General features: G+C 39.8%; 1 protein-coding gene across 3 annotated transcripts in view; it reads left to right on the top strand.

The window, feature by feature from the left end:
* Positions 1-21719, top strand: part of GLG1 (golgi glycoprotein 1) — a 154235-nt gene that overhangs the window by 73477 nt on the left and 59039 nt on the right. For all 3 annotated transcript variants that reach the window (XR_014805455.1, XR_014805456.1, XM_005664351.4), the window contains exons 2-3: positions 7187-7219; positions 21018-21104. Coding sequence is in view for 1 of the 3 variants with exons in the window: in XM_005664351.4 (XP_005664408.3) it covers positions 7187-7219; positions 21018-21104 (120 nt within the window). In the remaining 2 variants the exon portion in view is untranslated. The remainder of the gene's footprint in view (positions 1-7186; positions 7220-21017; positions 21105-21719) is intronic.

Raw genomic sequence — 21719 nt, forward strand, 5'->3', positions numbered from 1 at the left:
AATATGCAAATTACCTGCATTAGAAGATGTGGACTTCAACAAATACTTTTTTTTTTATGTTCCACAGCTCAGATTTTGTAGACTAGAAAGCTGGAAAAAATTTCAACCATCTTAGACCAATGTTTCTTAATTTTTCCTTAAGGATCTTTTTGAGATTATGATGACAGCTGTGGATTCTCTTCTCAGGAAAATACCTGCACAGAAAAGTTTTCTTTCAGATTCAGGACGATCTCATTCCTAATGTTTGTCATGCGATCTCATTCCTAATGTTTGTCATGCGATCTCATTCCTAATGTTTGTCATGCGATCCTTGAGAGTGAAGTCCCTATTTTAATCCAAATCCTGTCCTTGAGGTTTGAGAGAAGTTAAGTGACACATCTAAAATCTCAGATCTTCTAGCTAAATACATCTGTTAGTCTATTGTTCTTTTTCCACAGTTCTGTCCCTTAAAGCTCATTCTGAGTTTATGGAACTTAGAGGAAGGGCTAGGGGTATTAAGGTTTAAAATCAACTACTTCAGCTTGGCTTATCCAATTAGGAGATTAAAATAATACCCAAAACATTGTAAGCAAAGTTTTGTTTTTTTTTTGTCTTTTGTCTTTTTGTTGTTGTTGTTGTTGCTATTTCTTGGGCCGCTCCCTCGGCATATGGAGGTTCCCAGGCTAGGGGTTGAATCGGAGCTATAGCCACTGGCCTACGCCAGGGCCACAGCAATGGAGGATCTGAGCCGCGTCTGCGACCTACACCACAGCTCACGGCAACGCCGGATCGTTAACCCACTGAGCAAGGGCAGGGACCGAACCCGCAACCTCATGGTTCCTAGTCGGATTCGTTAACCACTGCACCACGACGGGAACTCCCTGTTTTTTTTTTTTTAAATATAACTTGTGGTAATTTGAAGGGCTAATCCAGATCCGTAGTTGATCTGATTACCAGTTTCTTAACCAGGCTATTGATGAATTCATTACATAGTTGTCAAATCAGTCTAGAGCACTAGTTCCCTTTATTAGTCCTGTCTCCCTTTCTTTTTCTTGTACCTCCCAAAGGCCACCCCCCCATCATTGTGCTCAGCCTGACTTACTCACCCTTTTTTGGGAGTGTCAAGGTGAAAGCATCACAGTAAGCATTAGTTGTCATTTATGATCAATGTGTAAATCCAGTTTTGTCGTCTCCTAGCCTTGCAACTTTGATTATGTCCCTCAGTTTATATTATCTGTAAATTGGATGCAGTACTCTTTTTCTTGCAGTCCATCATATTGTAAGAAATAAACGTAGCACCAGTTCAGTGACCGCCTGTGCTGTTTTCTGCTGCACTCATCACATTCTTTACTGGAGTCGAGCAGGTGTCTCCAAGGACTCAGTGCTTGTCTCTCCTGTGCTGCTGCTGCATCCTTCATTCAGCATTAACTGAGTTCCTTCTCTATTTTAGTCACTGCTGTGTTAGGTTAGAGGGATGTTTCATGTTTTCTCCTTTTTTTTCTTTCCTCTATTCATAATAATTTCTTTATTGATACTAATATGCAACTTTAACAGACTCTTCTCCAAAATTTGATCATTAATTTAACAGCTGTTGGTGAGGCTTTTTGTAAATTTTTCTCCTCCCAGTTTTCCATTGTTAAGAGGACAGGTATTTTAATTCCAGTGAGGAAACAATTGATGTTAGAGACTTTTCTTTTTGAAGTCCAGATTTCTGTCTCCAAACTAATAGAGAGCAGCTGATAATGTGGCAAAGCTCAGCTTCTAATTTGATGCTTCCACAGCCTACGAGCCATCACTTTGCTCTGTGATTTGAAGGGGCGGGGATTTGGGGGGGGTAGGACTCCTAAACTGGTCAGAAGAAATGTTTTAGTTCTTAACCCTCTATCTTAATTGTGTTCTTCTTATCATTTGAAAAAAATTATTAAGCAGACTCTAGTGTGTGTGTGTGTGTGTGTATATATATATATATAGTTATTCATAAAAATATTAAAATATAAATTAAAGGATGAACTTTTCAGGAGATTTTTTTTTTTTTTTTCCTTTTCTTTTTTGGCTACCTTGAGTCACATGGATCCCAGGCCAGGAATTAGATCCAAGCTGTAGTTGCAACCTGAGCTGAAGCTCCTGCAACAACAGATCCTTAACTCATTGTGCTGGGCCAGGGATTAAACCTGCATTCCAGTGCTCCCAGGATGCTGCTGATCCCTTTGTGCCGCAGCAGGAACTTCTGAAGGCGTTCTCTCGTAGTGCACCAGGTTAAGGATCCAGCATTGTCACTGCAGTGGCCCAGGTTGGGTCACTGGCCTGGTTAGCTTCCACATACCATGGGTATGGCCAAAAAACAAACAAACAAAAAAACCTTTAAAATCTTGTGACTATTTAGAATAAAATATCATTATAATTTAAGATAGGGAAAAAAGGGATGAGCTTTTTTAAAAAGAGAGGTTCTATTATTTTCTTCCTGAGCCCCAGGAGATCATCTAACTTAATCCTCTCTGGAAACTATTCTTTGGTCTACTCCTTTATTTTATTTTATTTTTTTGCTTTAATGATTTTTATTTTTTCCATTATATTTGGTTTACAGTGTTCTATTTTCTACTGTACAGCAAAGTGATCCAGTCTCACACTCTCTCACACACACACACACATTCTTTTTCTCACATTATCCTCCATCATGCTCCATCACAAGTGACTAGATGTAGTTCCCAGTGCTATACAGCAGGGTCTCATTGCTTATCCATTCCAGAAGGAATAGTTTGCATCTGTTAACCCCAGATTCCCGGTCCATCCCACTCCCTCCCTCTCTGCGACCACAAGTCTGTTCTCTGCGTCCATGAGTTGTCTAATCCTTCAGACCTAGCTCAAGTCCCTGTTCTTGTTTAATTGCTTGATTTCACCGTTTTATTTCTGCAGCTGGATTATAAACTATCTGAGGTTAGGGACAGTGCATTACCTTTTTTCTGTATCCCACAACATTGCCCAGTACAATTTTGGGTACATCATAATTATTCAACATTTACTTGTTGATGCCTTTCTTGGGATCATTTCAGAGCGTCATTTCACTGATTGTTAACAAAAGGGGAAAATCCTCAGGCTTATATTCTCCCTTAGTAGTTCTGGGGTTAGTCCCCATTGAATTCATCTCCTAGGATGAAACATCATCACGCCTATATGCATTTACAGATTTGCAGAAATACACTACATCGATGAAGTGATGTGATCGGGACCTCACAGCGGTGGTACAGTGGTGCAGGCTCAGAGCAAGGCCTGTGTCAGAACCAGTCCACGCTTGTTTTCGTTCCTTGAGATTTCTTTTAGTTTCTTACCAATGGCTGAGTGCTGAACCACAGCATTTTCTTTTTATACTTTCTCTAGAGTTAATTCGTGCTGGCATTCTTCATTGTTTGGGTAATCTACTTTTTATTTTGTATTTCGTAGGTCTCTCTTCTGTTCCTGTGAACCATTACTGTGTCCTTTGATTCTAAAGGCCTTTTTAAATTTGTGAGAGTAACTATTTGTAATGACACGTGGAAGTTTTTATAGCTGTTCACTTCTATGAATCTCAGTGATTTAACATCATATAACATCATGTAACATATATCATATAGCATTGTATAACATTTAACCTCATATAAACATAGAAACATTGCTCTTAGGGCATTCCTATATTGACATGTTCTCTTTCTAGGCGGAAAAACTAAATCTAGATAGAAAAAAACAAGATCGGTTTATTCTCAGTTGCACATCAAGACAGTGAAAGAGATGAAAGCCAAACACTGATTTCCACATTTGCAGTTCACTTAGTCTCTGTGGACTGTGTCATTCCTTCATAAAAGGTGCAGTACTCTGTGCTTAACTAATATGGTTCACTAAATTAGATCACAACAGTTACTAACTACAACTTAAAGTTTTTGAAATTTTTATTATATCATGTGCTCGATGGGCATATTAGTCATTTTTTTCTTTTTTTTTTTTTTTTTAAATTTTTTTTTTTATTTATTTATTTATTTTTGTCTTTTGTCTTTTGTTGTTGTTGTTGCTGTTGCTATTTCTTGGGCCGCTCCCACGGCATATGGAGGTTCCCAGGCTAGGGGTCTAATCGGAGCTGTAGCCACCGGCCTACGCCAGAGCCACAGCAATGCGGGATCCGAGCCGCGTCTGCAACCTACACCACAGCTCACGGCAACGCTGGATCGTTAACCCACTGAGCAAGAGCAGGGACCGAACCCGCAACCTCATGGTTCCTAGTCGGATTCGTTAACCACTGCGCCACGACGGGAACTCCCCATTTTTTTTCTTCATTACAAAGACCTCCAAAATTTCAAGGGCTTATAATGAGAAATATTTGTTTTTCTCATTCATGGCTATGCAGGTCACTTGGGGTGGCTGTGCTCTGGGCTGTGGGTTAGGTTTGGGTCTGCTCCACGTGTCTTTCGTTTTCCTTTTACTAGCAACTACTTGTACTTGTTCTTCTCATGGGGAGTGGCAGGAGTGGGAGAGTACAGGCCAAACCACCCAAGCACATTTAAAGCCTCTGCTCATATTACACCTGCTAAAATCCCATTGGCCAGAGCAAATTCACGATGTAGCCTGACATGAGTGGAACAGGGGTATACTCAGTCCATAGCAGGAGGCTGTGCAGAGTTCCAGGGCGAAGGATCTGGATATCAAATCCTATTAAAGAGGAGTGGAAAACTGGGTGAAATAATCTAGTCTGCCATTGTAGGGAAGCAAGCTGTTAAAACAGTCATTAACTTGCTAATGTAAGTCCTGTGGATTATAAACATGGCAACACTTTTTTCCCATGGGTAGCTTAAATCTCATTTGACTATGTTACTTTGAAAATTCTCCAATGTTCTGAATTTCTTTCAAGAATGCCCCTTTAGGAGTTCCTGCTGTGGCGCGTGGGTTAAGAGTCCTGGCTTGGCTTTCTGTGGCATGGGTTCAATCCCTGGCCCTGCTTAGTGGGTTAAATGATCTGTCATTGCCACAGCTGTGGCTCAGATTCAGTCCCCATCCCAGGATTTCCATATGCCGCGTTTGCAGCCTTTAGGGGGAAAAAAAAAAGCCCCTTTAAACCAAAGTTATTGTTCAATAGAAATATGTACAAATAAGATGATAGTGATATTAATTGCCATCTGTGCTTTGTTAAGGACTATAAATCTGAATTGAAGTGAACACAGTTAAGCTAGATTAATTCACAGTATAGAGGCTGATTTCTGAGACTCAGAAAGGCTTTAAAATATCTATTCTTACTTAGACAAGGAAGGAAAAATCTCAGAAGTGGTGTATTATATTATTATAATTGCCAAGCAATCTAATTAAAGTCAATTTTAATATATTTTATAAGTAACTACAAAAGTGAGTTTGTAGGAGCTCTTGCTGTGGTGCAACAGGATCAGTAGCATCTCTGGAGTACTGGGATGCAGGTTCAATCCCTGGCCCTGCACAGTAGGTAAAGGATCCAGCGTTGCCGCAGCTGCAGCATAGGTAGCAACTGTGGCTCGGATCTGTTCCCTGGTTTGGGAATTCCATAAGCCTTGGGGTGGCCAAAAAAAAAAGGGGCATTTGTACATCAGTATTAATACCTGCTAAATACTGCAGTATAATGAATAGTTCCCTAGAAAACTTTTTCTTCCTGAAGTGATGCTAGGTATGCTTACTTAATTTGTTAACATTTGCCGTTTTATTTATTGTCTTATTTCTATCCTTGAACATAGATAATCTTTTTATTTTGAAAATGGCAACTTTAACAACCTATGTTGGAAATATTTCATAGAGGGAACACAGAATTCACTTTGAACAGATTGGAATGCTTTGGAGACTCAAAGGAAATACTTTGTTATGGTGTGCATTATGATAGTTATATCTTTTTAAAGGTATGACCAGAGAAATTAAAGGAGAGGTGTATAGCAAAGCTATGCAATATTAGACATAACCTAGGCTACTTTTTTGGCACAGAATTCAAGTTCATTTCATCTCAGGTATATGCACCTGGCTTTATGAGCAAATGTATTCATGGGAACATGTAAATAATTTCTGTTCTTTCTTTATTTATTTGTTTAGAGTTCCCTGGTAACCCAGCAGTTAAGGACTCGAGATCGTCACTGCTCAGCTTCAGTTATTGCTGTAGCTCGGGTTTGATCCCTGGCTTGGGAACTTTTGCATGCTGTCAGTGGAACCAAAAAAAGGGGAAATTTATGGGTTTGTTTTGTGTTGTTTCTTTTTATAGCCACACCTATGACATATGAAAGTTTCCAGGCCAGGGATTGAATCAGCACAGCCACACCAGATCCGAGCTGCATCTGAGACCTACACTGCAGCTTGCGGCAATGCTGGATCCCTGACCTACTGAGTTAGGCCAGAGATCAAACCCTCATCCTCACTAAGCTGGGTTCTTAGCCCATTGAGCCACAATAGGAAATCTGAAATTTCGTTTTTTTTAAACTTCTTATTTTTAATCATAGTCCTGCAAGATTATAGGCACATAGAAAATTACAAATGTAGTACATAAAGGTCCTGTGTACCTACTATCTTGCTTCCCCTAGTGGTGACGTGAGACTAACTTTTAATCATTGTCAGACCTTTTTTGCTCTCTTTAATAAGCCGATTGTTTCAGATCTTTAACTTTCTTTAAAGCAAGGAAACCTGTATTATGCCTGATTCTCTTTAGCTTTCAGAATTATCGCGTGTCGTGTAAGGATTCTTCTGTGACTGTTGCTTTATATCTTTAGTACGTTCTTCTCCATTTTCCCAATTTCCAGATTGTACCATCAATTAAAAAGGGACTGTGCTGCATCTACTTTTCTGGTGTCTTTCTCTCCAGCAATCTAAAAGATAAATAAGGCCCCTTCCCCATGTTTTTGGTTTTTTTTAGATTTTTAGGGCTGCACCTGCAGCATGTGGAAGTTTCCAGGCTAGGGGTTGAATTAGATCTGCAGCTGCCAACTTACAGCACAGCCACGGCAACACCATTTCCTTAACCCACTGAGCAAGGCCAGGGATCGAACCTGCATATGCCCTCATGGATACTAGTTGGGTTTGATTCTGCTTAGCCACAATGGGAACTCACATAAGCCTCATTTTACTCCTCATATTGAAGAAATATATGCAGTTGAATACTCACATTTCTTGTTTTTAGTGTATTTTGATGGTGTTTGAATATTTGAGAAGTTTTTAACAATCTCTTCTTTTTTTTCACTTTTAGCCTGAAAATGAAATTTCTTCAGACTGCAATCATGTAAGTATGGATTTTTCATAATTCACCACATATGCTTTATGTATATGATGATAGGTTTTGGGATACTCTTCCTGTTGTTTTATGAAATGTCATGTTTTCTTAGATTCACTTAATCTTAACAAGAGGATGATTAACCTTATTTAAGAGCCGTGGTCTACAAATCTACAAATATTTCTTTCTTCTAGAAAGGAGCAGTCTCTGCCAAATAATATTTAAATACTTAAGTTTAAATTTTTCTTCAGTTACAGCTGCCTTATGAAATTGTTTATTTGCATATCAGGCTAACAGAATTTTAGAGTTCCATATTTTAAAGTTGTTTCATTTAGTCATCATACCGTCATCTGTCAACTCTGTACTAAACCCTGGTGGAAGTGTGACACATAAATAAACACCTTGAAGACAGAGACATATATTAGAATTAGCAGGTTAGAACTCCAGAGATAACTAATTAATATACTCAAGGCCATATGTATATATCTCCATATTACATGAAGTCTAACATTGAAAGGGGATTAACTGATGTGAAGTCAGATCTGTGCAAAAAGTAAGAGTGCAATGGGGACACAAAAGTGAATTTTGCCCAGATGGGTTGATGTCAAGAAACACTTAAGAGTGGAGATGGTACTTGAGTTGTGACTTGAAAGAGGAGTAGTTATCTATCTGACAGAACTGGAATAAACCGCTCTCTCACTGCATTGTTTGATAGTTTGAATGGGAGACTACAAAAGCAGAGAAGCAGGCTGGTCGCTTAAGTTGACAACTTAGCCTAGAGAAGGTCTAGGTAGGTCTAAAGTAAAATAAAATCTCAAGGGTGGTAGAAGAAAACATACAGGGGGAAGGGTTTAATGTTTTTATTTTTTATTATAGTTGATTTACAGTGTTCTGTCAATTTCTGCTGTACAGCAGTGTCCCAGTCACACATATGTATACACATTCTTTTGCTCACATTATCCTCCATCATGTTCCATCACAAGTGACTAGATATAGTTCCCTGTGCTATACAGCAGGGGTGAAGGTTTTTTGAACATGATACAACCTTTAAAAAATACAGAGGAGTTCCTGTTGGGGAGCAGTGGGTTAAGAATCTGACTGCAGTGACTCAGGTCACTGCAAAGTGTGAGTTTGATCCCCATCCTGGCGCATCGGGTTAAGGATCTGGCATTGCCTCACCTGTGTGGTGTAGGTCACAGCTGCAGTTCAGATTCGATCTCTGGCCTGGGAACTTCCATATGCCCTGGGTGCAGCCAAAACAAAACAAAAACTGTATTGCTAAAAAATAAAGAAAACAGAGATCTCTAAAGCTAATTGCATTGAAAATTTTTATAAAGAGATTTGAAGGTTTTTTTAAGTTAAATTATGAAAAGGTATTTGCAACAGATGCAAAGGACTACATTCTTTAATAGAAAGTGCTGTTAATAAACGTAGATAAAGGTGTGTCAAAAACATAAATAAGTAAACACAGCAGACATAAATTATTCACAGGAAAAGAAAAAGAATGAGAAAATATTTGCAAATCATATATCTGATAAGGATCTAGTGTTGAAAACATTTTAAAAATCTTACAACTCAACAATTAAAAAAAAAACACCCAAACTTTAAAATGGGCAGTGGAGTTCCCATCGTGGCGCAGTGGTTAATGAATCTGACTAGGAACCATGAGGTTGCAGGTTCGATCCCTGGCCTCACTCAGTGGGTTAACGATCCAGCTTTGCCGTGAGCTGTGGTGTAGGTCTCAGACACAGCTCGGTTCCCACATTGCTGTGGCTCTGGTATAGGCCAGCGGCTACAGCTCTGATTAGACCCCTAGCCTGAGAACGTCCATATGCCACAGGAGTGGCCCAAGAAAATGGCAAAAAGACAAAAAAAATAAAATAAAATAAAAATAAAATGGGCAATGGATTTGAACAGACAGTTCTCTGAGGAAGGTATAAGCACATGAAAAAGATGCTCAACATGATTCATCATTAAGGAAATGCAAATCAGAACCACAAGATACTGTTTTACATCTACCAAGATGACTGCAATTTATTTATTTTGGCCAAACCCATGACAGACAGAAGTTCTCTGACCAGGGGTTGAACCCACACCACAGCAGTGACAATGCTGGGTCCTTAACCCACTGTCAGGAAATTATCAAGATGTCTGTAATTTTATAAGATGGACAGGGAGTTCCCATTGTGGCACAATGGAAACGAATCCAACTAGTAACCATGAGGTTGTGGGTTCAATCCCTGGCCTCGCTCAGTGGGTCGAGGATCCGGCGTTGCTGTGAGCTGTGGTGTAGGTTGAAGACATGGCTCAGATCTCATGTTACTGTAGGCTGCCAGCTATAGCTCGTTTGACCCCTAGTCAGGGAACCTCCATATGCTCTGGGTGAGGCCCTAAAAAGACAACAAACAAACAATAACAAATGTTATTGAAAATATGGAGAAATTGGAGTTTTCCTACATTGTGGAGGTTCAACAGTTATCATCTAACCCATCAGTTCTACTCCCAGATGCTCCCAAGAGAATTGGAAGCATATGTTTACACAAAAATGTGTATACAGATAAGCAAAAAATAGAAACAGCCCAGATGTCCATCAGTGGAATCATTGATAAGTGAGATGTAATACGTCCATACAGTAAAATATTACTTGGCTGTAAAAAAAAGAATGAAGTACTAATACATGCTGCAACATGATGAAACTTAAGAACCAGACACAAAAGGCCACATATTATGTGATTCTGTTTATATGAAATGTCTAGAGTGGGCAGATCAACAAAGATAGAAAGATTAGTGGTTGCCAGGGACTCGGGGGGAAGTGGGAAATGGGTAGTGACTGCTGCTGGGTATAGAGTTTCTTTTTGGGATGATGAAAATATTCTCAAATTAGATAGTGGTGATGTTTGCACAACCTTTGACTATACTAAGAGCCACTAAATTATACTTTAGAAGGGTAAATTTTAGGGTATATAATTAATATTTCAGCTGAGTATATAAAATTGGCTCTCATGTAATCACCACCTCACTTTGATCATTTAGATCAATCTTATATCAACTATACCTCTTCTTGCCCTCCTTTTGTTTTATTTTAAAGCAGAACCAAAATATCTAATTTTAGACCTGTCCTAGAAGGGAATTTATTTATTTAATCTGATAAAAGGTGGTTGTAAAAAGACCTATAGCAAACATGATGAAATACTGACAGGTAGAAAGGTAAGACTGGCAATAAGACATAGTTGGCTCACTCTCAGATCCTAGCCACGGTAGTATGGTAAGATAAAAAGAAATAAAACAGGTAAAAACTGGAAAGGAAAAAGCAAAACTCATTGTTTCCAGATGGCATTATTTACAGATGACATGGTTGCGTAAATAGAAAATCGAAAAGAATTTACGGTCGGTTAATAGATAAATTTAGTGAAGGACCGAGGTACAAGATAAGCATACAAAACTTAGTTATACATTTAACTAATCATAACAAGCCAATTTTTGAAAGTGAATTAAAAAGTAATACTATTTGAGGAGTTCCTGTCATGGCACAGTGGAAACGAATCTGACTAGTATCCATGAGGACGCAGGTTTGATCCCTGGCCTCGCTCAGTGCGTTAAGTAAGGATCTGGTGTTTCCATGAGCTGTGGTGTAGGTCGCAGATGTAGCTTAGATCTGGTGTTGCTGTGCCTGTGGTGTAGGCCGGCAGTTATAGCTCCAGTTGAACCCCATATGCTCCAAGTATGGCCCTGAAAAGACAAAAAAAAAAAAAAAAAAAAAAAGACAAAAAAAAAGGCGGTCTATTTGAAATAGTGTACAAAGCATCAAATACGTAAGAATCAAGCTAACAAAACATTTAAGAAATCTCTACAGATAACTATAAAATATTATTCAGAGGAACTTGAAGACCTGAATAAATGAAGAGATAGATAATTATGAGTTGGGAGACTCATTATTATTAAATGCCAACTCTCACCAAGTTACAGATTTTGTGCAGTCCAATTTCTGTTGTCATCAAAATGGCAAGCTGATTCTAAAGTTTATGTGGGAACGTATTCTTGACCAATAATAGCCAAAACAATCTTGAAAAGAACCAAGCTGGAGTTTCCACTGTAGCGCAGGGGGTTAATGACCCCACTTGTCTGTGTGGTGGTGCCAGTTTGATTCCCAGCCCGGTGCAGTGTGTTAAGGATCCAGCATTGCCACAGTAGTGGTGTAGTAGGTTACAGCTTCATTCGGATTTGATCCCTGGTCCAGGAACTTCCATATGCCATGAGTATGGCCAAAAAAAAAAAACCAAGCAGAGAAGATTTCACCACCTGATTGAAGACAATGTACCATGGCTCTGTGTGTGTGTGTGTGTATATGTATATATATATGTGTGTGTGTGTGTATATATATATATGTATTTGCCACACCTGAACCATGCAGATACAGAAGTTCCTCACCAGGGATTGAACCTGAGCCACAGCAGTGACACCAGATGCTTAACATGCTAAGCCACCAGGGAACTCCTAAAGTAGCAGTAATTAAGGCAGTGATCAAGGCACAAGGATCAACAAGTAAACCAATGGAACAGAAACAGACTCATATGTGACTCTTGAGTAAAGAGTCTTAAGCCTTAATGTGCACCATTCACAGAAGATCCATTCTAGATGCATTATAGATCTAAATGTCAAAAGTAGAACCATGAAATTTCTAGAAGATAACATAAGAGAATATGTGGGATTAGCAAAGATTTAATAAATGGGAAACAAAAAGCAGTAAGTAAAAACAAAAGATTGATAAATTGGATTATATTAAAGTCTGTTTCATCAAATACAGTATTGAGAGTATGAAAGGCAAGCCATAGAGAAGGAAAAAAATCTTTTTTTTTGTGGGGGGGGGTCTTTTTGTCTTTTCTAGAACCGCTCCTGCGGCATATGGAGGTTCCCAGGCTAGGGGTCGAATCGGAGCCGTAGCCACCGGCCTACGCCACAGCAACACGTGATCCGAGCTGAGTCTGCGACCTACACCACAGCTCACGGCAATGCCAGATCCTTAACCCACTGAGCAAGGCCAGGGATCAAACCCACAACCTCATGGTTCCTAGTCGGATTTGTTAACCACTGTGCCACGACAGGAACTCCAGAAAAAATTCTTTAGTACATATCTGACAGTATGTGCAGAATGTGTGACAAATTCATAGAAACTAGTAAAGACAAGACAATGAAGTAGAAAAATGGAGAAGATAAATTTAACCAAGGAAGTGAAATTTCTTCTATTGAAAACTATAATATGTTAATGGAAGAAATTGAAGAAGACACAAATGAATGAAAAGATTCCATGCTCATGGGTTGGAGAAGTTAGGATTGTTAAAATGATCTACTGGGTATTTATCCGAAGAAAATGAAAACACTAACTCTAAAAAATATATGCACCCTCCTGGTCATTGCGACATTATTTACAGTAGCCAAGATATGAAAACAGTGTGTTAAATGGTTAAAGAAAATATGTCTATGTATGTATGTGTGTGATGAAATATTACTCAGCTATGAAAGGAAGGAAATCTTGCCACTTGGAATAACATGGATGGACCTTGAAGGCATTATGCTAAGTAAAATAAGTCAAAGAAAGTCATATACCGTATGATCTTTTTTCTTTTCTTTTCTTTTTTTTTTTGCTATTTTAGGGCCACTCTAGTGGCATATAGGAGTTCCCAGGCTAAGGGTGGAATTGGAGGTGGCAGCTGCCACCCTATACCACAGCCACAGCAACATGGGATCCGAGCCGTGTCTGGGACCTACACCACAGCTCACAGCAACGCTGGATCCTTAACCCACTGAGCGAGGCCAGGGATTGAACCTTCGTCCTCATGGATACCAGTCAGGTTCATAACCTGCTGAGCCACAATGGGAGCTCCCCGTATGATCTTTCTTATGTGTGGAATCTTAAAAAGAACAAAACGAAACAAAAACAAAAAAATCGACACCAAAGCTCATAGATAACAGGTAATAGATTGGTGGTTGCCAGAGGTGGGAGAAATGGGTGAGCTGATTTTTGTTGTTATTTTAGTTTAAATAAATTGAAATTTTTTTAAAAATAGAAATTATGCCATATGATATGTCTATTGTATGGACACGTTTAGAATAAGCCCTTAATTTAAAAAAAAAAGAAAAAAGAAAAAAAATGTGTAAGGTATTTGAACATCCATGTCTTAAAGATGATACTTGAACGACCTATAAACAAATGAGAAGGTATTCATCCTCATTAGTTATCAGGGAAGTGGAAATTCAAACCTCGGGTGAGATGCCAGTATCTACTTTTCATCATTAGAATTGCTACAATTCAAGACTGACAGTGTTAATACCAAGTATTGCTGTGAATATAGAATAAAGGAGTTTTCATGTACTGATGGTGATTATAGCTACTTTCAAAGCTGTGGGTATTATTTACTAAAGTGGACCATACCGTGGTATGTGATACAGCCATTTTACATTGAGGTATTGACTCCCCAGAAATGCTTATGTATCTCTTACCCATGTAAGGAACATTTACAGCAGCTCATAATAGCCCTGTGAGTAAAAGGTTAACACAACCCTTTCTTTCCCTTTCTTCAGGGGAATTTGAATCCTGTTCACTACCTAGCTTATTAGTTCCCTGGTGACCTGATAAGAGTGTAATATCAACTAGGTTCAAGGCAGTATTGCTTGTGATAAAATGACCCTGATTGGTAAATTCCGTAGGGATTTGGAAGAACTGTAAGGAAAATTTTAAATACTCAATGGGGATACTGTACTGCAGGCTTCCCCGAGTGTGGTGACTCTTATACCTGGGGTATGTCCCTTGCAGGAACCCTGGAAACTATGCCCAGAGGGTTGTCTCAAGCAAGAATGGCTCCCATAGGGCATGAGGTTTCTAAGCAAAGCTCCTCCTTCTAGTGCCTGTTGTGAGTCTTGTCTTCTCACACCTGAGCTGTCCTCTGGAGAGAAGATCCCTCCAGATGGCTACATGGACTGCTGCCAGGACTCCAGTTGGAGACGAGTAATTGATGCTGCCCCTGCTGACAGTTTGTGGTTCCTGTCTTCTTTCCAGCACAGGCTTTTCCATGAACTCCAGGCTCCAAGTGCTGATTTCACATTTCTACTCTCTCGCAATCATTTCTAGAACTGAACTCAGGATATTATTCTACCTCTAAACCTCTCTTGTTACAGTCTTCCCAATCTCAGTTAGTGGCTCCTCAGTTCTTCCCATTGCTCAGATTAAAAACCCTGATTCCTCCCTTCCTCTTAAATTCCACATTCAATCCCTTAGCAGCCTTGCTGACTGGCTGCTCTTTTGGAAATGCATCCTGAGTCTGGCCATTTTCATTGCTACCTCCCTGGTCCCGCCATCATCACCTCTCTCCTATGCTCCTTTAATAGCCTCCTGAGTAGTCTCCCTTCTTCTGCCCTTGTCCCTCTACAGTTAGACTCCATGCTGCAGCTCACATGATTCCTCTGATAGGTAAGTCAGGTCATATTACCTCTCTGCCCAAAAAACGCTAAAGAATTTTTTCTCACTGGTGAAGCTCTTAGGTCCTTAATACTGGCCTTCAACACAAGCAGAGAGCACAGACCTGCTCTATGGCCTCTTCTACCACTGTCCCCCATGCTGACCTGACTTAGGCAGCAGCAGCGTCCTTGCTGTCCCTTCAGAATATGCCTGACTTAGGTTCTGCGTATTTGCCCTTCTTAATGGAACAGTGGCCTGAGGATATTCACTGTGCTTGTCCCCCTCTGTTACATAAAGTAACACCCCTCATCCAGTCACTTCAATTCTTTTATCCTAGCTTAATTTTTTCACTAACATTTATCACCTGATCTGTTTGATTGTTAGCGTCATAGAATATAAACCCCTGTGGGCAGGGATTTTACCCTTTTTTTGTTCACATCCATCTTGAGTGGCACCTGGTATGTATTAGGCACTCAAAAAAAAAAAAAAATAGATTGAATGAAAAATAGAAAATTCCCAAGAACTATGAAAGATGAATTTCTAGATTAAAAGTGTCCATCGAATGCCTTACACCCTGGATGAAAAGGTAACCCAAACCAATTTTAGGGTTCCAAAAAGAACCCTGGGAGTAAACAAAAGATCCCAAAAACTTTGGTTGGGGGTGGGGCAGGTGGGGAAGAGCCCTGAGAGTTTGAATATGATACTTCTCTTTGACGTTACTGGAAACTAGAAGATAGTAGGCCAACGCCTTCAAAATTCTGAGGAAAAATGATAGGAAAGAGAATACAAAAGAGACATTTCAGACATGTACTTTTCCAAGGTATTTACTACCCACACATGTTCTCAGAAAGCTGTTAGAGGATGTGCTTCAATAAAATGCGGGAATACAGCAAGACAAAGAATGTTAAAGGATCCAGTGGTGAGTGAAGGATGACACCTGACACCTGTGGGCGGCCTAGCCGACAGCCAGGCAGTAAAGCCGGAAGATGGAAAACACCAAGTCTCACCCGAGAGATCTTTTGAAGCCTTTTTTTTTTGCTGTTGCTTTGTAGGGCTGCACCTGCGGCACATGGAGGTTCCCAGCCCGCCTACACCACAGCCACAACAACACAGGATCCGAGCCACCTCTGCAACCTACAGCACAGCTCCCGGCCATGCTGGATCCTTAGCCCACTGAGCAAGGCCAGGGATCAAACCTGCGACCTCATGGTTCCTAGGTGGATTTGTTTCCACTGCACCATGACAGGAACTCCCTCTTGAGGCCTTTGAACATTTTGAGAGATTTTCTTTAGCAGTAAAGAGAAATTTGGATTAAAATAATGGGTTTGTCAGGAAGCAGGCTTATGAAATAAATGTTAAGTGTATGACAAACTATAAATTGAAAGAAACATAATAATACTCTGTATGGCTCATTATGCAGTTTTTTGCATAACACAAATACTGAATATCTGACACCGTTATGATTTAACTCTGTTGGGAGGATTGGGATCAGGAAGAGGTTATAAGAGTCCATTCCTTATCTTCTGTAGTATAAAGCTATTATAGAATATTATAAATATCTAAAACTAACAGTTCAAGAAATAGCCATTTTAGTTGCTTAAAAGTATAGAGGTGATTACCATAAGAAAAAGCTAAAAGAATTAAGCATTTGCCTCTGGGGAGTGGGTAGGGGTTTAGAAAGGGACTTTGCTGAGGAACTTCTTGTTTGTTTTGACTAACTAATTGACTAAATTGACAAGTTTGATTTAAAAAGTTTTAAGGATGAGTGGAAGAGTTAAATAGATGAGCTCACTTTTATCTGTTTAACTCTTCCATTCATCCTTAAAACTTTTTAAATCAAAGTTATCAGTTTGGCTGTGCCCTAGGCTGGCACTTATAGCTCCACTTGACCCCTGGCCTGGGAACTTTGAGATGCTGCAGGTGTGGCCCTAAGAAAAAAAGAGCTTAAACTATGCTTTCAAGGGGCTTGACTTTGAAGGAAGAATTTTCCTCCACTCCCGCCCCGTACCCAAATCTTGTCATTATTCTGTATATGTCAGATACATCCCATCTTCTCCCATTAAACAATTCTTGCCTTTTAACCCCTCAATGTCGTCCTTCTCTACACTCTGGTTAAAATTACCCATTAGCTTCTCATTTCCTTTGGACTAAAATTTGGATTCTTTAAGATCAGCTGTAATACTCAGTGTAACCTAACACCCCTCCTCCCCTGACTTTCATACCCTCAACTGAAGCCATTCTGAACTAATCCCAGAAGTTAGCATTGTTCTCTTTTTTCCTTTCTACCTTTGTAGTCCCAGGACCCCCCTCTTCCTCAGTTCATCTGACACAATTCCATCTTACTCCTGGCCCAGTATCACTTGACCACGGCCAGCCCCACTTAGCCCTCCTCTGGAATCACTGTGATGTGTTCTTCGCTTGTATTCCCATAATATCCTCTCTATGCTTCTGTTACTCCGTTTGTCACACTGTTTTTATTGCTTATTTTCTTCCCATTCTGTCTCTTCCTTCTTTTGTCTCCTGTGGTTGAGCTTCTTGAGTGCTGAGATAGTGGGGTTTTTTTGTTCTTTTCTTTAAACTTCCACCGTTCTCAACTCTGTCACTAGCGTGATACATTATAGTATCTGCTCAGTACATATTTGGGAGAGAGACATGGGGGAATAGATGGATTCAAAGATAAACATTTTAAAGTTAAGGAAATTGAACCTGAAATATATCATGCTAACCAACAGTACTTACTGTCAAATTGCAGTTATTTTTCTTAGTTGATTATAGCCACTCAGAGGAAAGGATACTTATTAAATACTGTGTAAATAATCAGCTCTCAGTAGTCAAGTGTAATGTGTGTTTATCTGTATTGTAGAGGAAAATGTACTTGTGGCAAATCTATGTTGAATTCCCTTTTTTCCCTATGTTCTTAAAAGAATAATAGTGTATTAGTAAGTCAAACTAAAAAAGAACAGAAATTAGATTAATGGATGCAAATGATGGGAGTAGAGAGGCTGGGGAGTGACAATAAGCATGGGGTTCCTGCTGGATGATGAGAATGTTCTAGAATTAGAAAGTGGTGATAGTTGTACAGCTTTGTGAATACAGTTGACCCTTGAACAATGCAGATTTGAAATGCATGTGTCCACTTATACGTAGATTTTTTTTTTCAGTAATAAATACTGCAGTACTGCACGATCTACATCTGGTTGAATTTGAGCATAGGGAGCTGTGGGTACAGATCTTATTTGTTCCAATAGTAGGTATAAATTTCCTTACAAATAGGACCCCACCTGACAACTATGATACTCTTGTCTAATGCTAAATATTCTACCTCTCATTTCTTTTTTTTTAATCATGTGGTTGCAACTATAGCTTGGATTAGGAGTGCCATATGCTAAAGAGCAGCCAAAATGACAACAACCAACAAACAAAAAAATATGTTGCTTTAATTTTAAAATTAAATTTGAACTGTTCAATTAGATAGTAGCAGATAGATAGATAGATAGATAATAGTAAAATGTGGAGTTCCTGTCGTGGCTCAGTGGTTAGCAAATCTGACTAGGAACCGTGAGGTTGCGGGTTCGATCCCTGGCCTCGCTCAGTGCGTTAAGGATCCGGTGTTGCCGTGAGCTGTGGTGTAGGTCACACACTTGGCTCAGATCTGGCATTGCTGTGGCTGTGGTGTAGGCCGGAGCTACAGTTCCGACTAGACCCCTAGCCTGAAACCGCGAGTGCGGCCCTAGAAAAGGCAAAAAGACCAAAAAAAAAAAAGGGTAAAATGTATTTGTCTAAAGCTAACCTTGTCTTTTGAATCATGGACTTCATCTCTATTTCTGAGGAGCCAGGAGGCCTAAGATTTCTTCAGTTAAAACTAACTTCTCCTTTATCCATTCTCAGTTTGGCTTTACATGTCCTATTGGTTGAACATATCATGACATAAACTTGTTCTTTCGTTGATCTATTCAATAAATATTTATCCATGCCTATGTGTTTTCCATGCACTCTTTGAGGCCCTGGGCCTACAGTGGTAAACAAGGCAAAAGTCCCATCCTCTAAGCTTTTCATTGTAGATGGTGGCCAGATTCTTACTCCTTTTTCTAAAACCTCTTATTGATGATAGTTGGGAGATTAGAGCGTTGTTTTTTATTTTAACTTTTTTTTTTTTGGCTTTTTAGGGCCATACCCATGGAAGTTCCCAGGCTAGGGATTGAATTGGAGCTGTAGCTGCTGCCCTACACCACAGCCACAGCAATGCCAGAAATGAGCTATGTCTGTGACTTGTGCCACAGACCATGGCAACACTGGATCCTTAACCCCCTGAATGAGGCCAGGGATCAAACCCACATCCTCATGGAGACTAGTTGGGTTCTTAACCCGCTGAGCCACAAGGGGAATTCCAGGAGATTAGAGGGGTTTTTTTGTTTTGTTTTGTTTTGTTTACTGCTTTTCTTTGTTTTTGAGTAGGGAGTAGAAGAAATCCTATTCTTCCTTTATATTTTATTTCTTCACACAGTCTTCCTCAGCCCTCCTATGTGTAATTAACTGCCTGTTCTTTGTCTTTCCTCATGCCCTTTATATGGCCTCTGCTCTACTTCTGAAAAGCAAATCTGGCCATGCCACTCCCTTCTCTTTCAAGTGACTCCCCATTACTCTTAGGTTAAAGTTGAAGTCTGACTTAACGAGGGCTTTATGATCTGGCCCTGGCCTGTGTTTCCAGAGTCAGTCAGTCCTCCATTGGACTTTGAGATCCTCTAACATGCTCTGCTTCCCATTGCAGTATGCCGTTTTATTTACTTAAAAGTCTTTTCCTTACCCCTTTTAATAAGGCTAACCACTGCTCATCTTTCATATTTCACCTTAGGCAGCTCTTTTTCTGGTGCACCTTCTCTGACCAAACCCCTACCACAGTCTGGGGCACTCCTCCCCAGTTGGACCTAGTGATGGCATTAACCAAATACCCGGTCTTATTACCTGCCATTGAGCTTAGCCACCCTGGACGGTCTTGGTTTTTCTTCTCGTTTTATCCCCCAGTTCCTAACACAGTATGTGCTCAAGCCTTTGCTTCTGTTCTCTGTAATAGCCGGTGATGCCCTTGAGATTAGACTGTGTGTGGTATATCATAAGAAGTGCTAAGCAGATGTTTCAAAGAATCAGTCAGTGAGCGGTTGTATTATTTAGTCTTGGATTGCAGCAGTCAGAGAGAAAGGCTTGCGAACTGCCCCTCAGACTCCAGATCTCTTCAAGTTCTACCTCATACAAAGCCCCTGCAACTGTTTGTCCATCTGCATAGAGTTTAAGAGCTCATTTTTGCTACTTTTCAGAAATTCAATCATGATGAAATTGTTAAACTGAAGCTGCAGAGATAAATATTCAGCCCTTACCTGTGAATAGTAATAATGGCTTTAGAGATTTCTTAGTTTAAGACATGTTAAAACAGTTGTGTAACATAGACCTTTTAGTGTGTATGTCAAATAGGATTTTAGAGGAATAAAAATAGGCCTGAAAATTAGGCTATGGACAAGTCTCCTTCATAAAAATATGCTCTATAGAGAGCACTATCAATTGTGAAATCTGCAACTAAACCTAACAGTTCTGAGCTTCTGGGTATGACTTTTATTTGAAGAAGAAGTTTGTTTATACAACCTCTTTATATTTTCTCTGAAATCCTCATCAGGAATTTTCATTTTGATTTTTTTCCTGACTTAAAAAAGTTTATCCTTGGGAGTTCTCTTATGGCACAATGGGTTAATGATCTGGTGTTGTTATTGCAGCAGCTCCCATTTCTACAATGGTTTGGTTTGATCCCTGCGCCAGGAACTTCAGTGTGAGCACTCCCCCCCCCAAAAAAAGTTAAGAAGTATGTCAAAATAGTAGTGTTTTATTTTGTTTGCACATTATTTTCCTTTTATTTGTAAATACAGTGACATTTTGTCTGACTTTTTGTTCATTAACTGAAGTGTGAATATGCTTTATCTGACTCTGTATGATGGAATTTTATCATTTATAGTAACCGTTAATGATAAATTTTGTGCTATTCTGGAGTTCCCGTCGTGGCGCAGTGGTTAACGAATCCGACTAGGAACCATGAGGTTGCGGGTTCGGTCCCTGGCCTTGCTCAGGGGGTTAAGGATCCGGCGTTGCCGTGAGCTGTGGTGTAGGTTGCAGACACGGCTCTGATCCAGCGTTGCTGTGGCTCTGGCATAGGCCAGTGGCTACAGCTCTGATTTGACCCCTAGCCTGGGAACCTCCATATGCCTCGGGAGCGGCCCAAGAAATGGCAAAAAGACCAAAAAAAAAAAAAAAAAAAAAAAAAAAATTGTGCTATTCTAAACTGGATTTTCTTTTTCTTTCTCTTTTACCTAGTTGTTGTGGAATTATAAGCTGAACCTAACTACAGATCCTAAATTTGAATCTGTGGCCAAAGAGGTTTGCAAATCTACCATATCAGAGGTAAGTTGTGAAAGAAAAAAATTTGTGTGTATTTACGGCTTTGAAGAGAAAATTACACCTGGTGACCACACCAGTTATTAGGGGAGGGATAACTAATTCCATTTACTTTGCTTGGAATTCACATATGTCTTGGTTGAGAGATAGGCTAAAGGGGTGTAATGGGATTTATTTTCCTTAGCATTTACTCACACTTACAGTTGGATGCCACTGATTCAGACAAGTTGGAGATCAGGCTCTTTTTGTCCCCAAATGGAGAATATAGTCGCTTCTGTCATCAGTCAGTGCTTTCACACATTGTACAGTCTGCTTATTTCCTCACGAGGCTCCTAAACATTTCTAAGTGTTTTGCCTGTGCAGTTGGATCAGTTGAACCATGGAGGCAAATGCTTCAAATAATAAGAGTTGTTTAACCTTTGGAGTTCTCGTCGTGGTACAGTGGAAATGAATCTGACTAGGAACCGTGAGGTTGCAGGTTTGATCCCTGGCCTTGATCAGTGGGTTAAGGATCCGATGTTGGTGTGAGCTGTGGTGTAGGTTGAAAACACAGCTTGGATTCTGCGTGGCTGTGGCTGTGGTGTAGTTCCAGTTTGACCCCTAGCCTGGGAACCTCCACAG

The sequence above is a fragment of the Sus scrofa genome, chromosome 6, assembly GCF_054392235.1.
Source record: "Sus scrofa isolate SSC_HxYL_T2T_F1_AM1 chromosome 6, Sscrofa_HxYL_maternal_Yorkshire_Landrace_v2.0, whole genome shotgun sequence".
In the NCBI taxonomy this organism is placed as follows: domain Eukaryota; kingdom Metazoa; phylum Chordata; class Mammalia; order Artiodactyla; family Suidae; genus Sus; species Sus scrofa.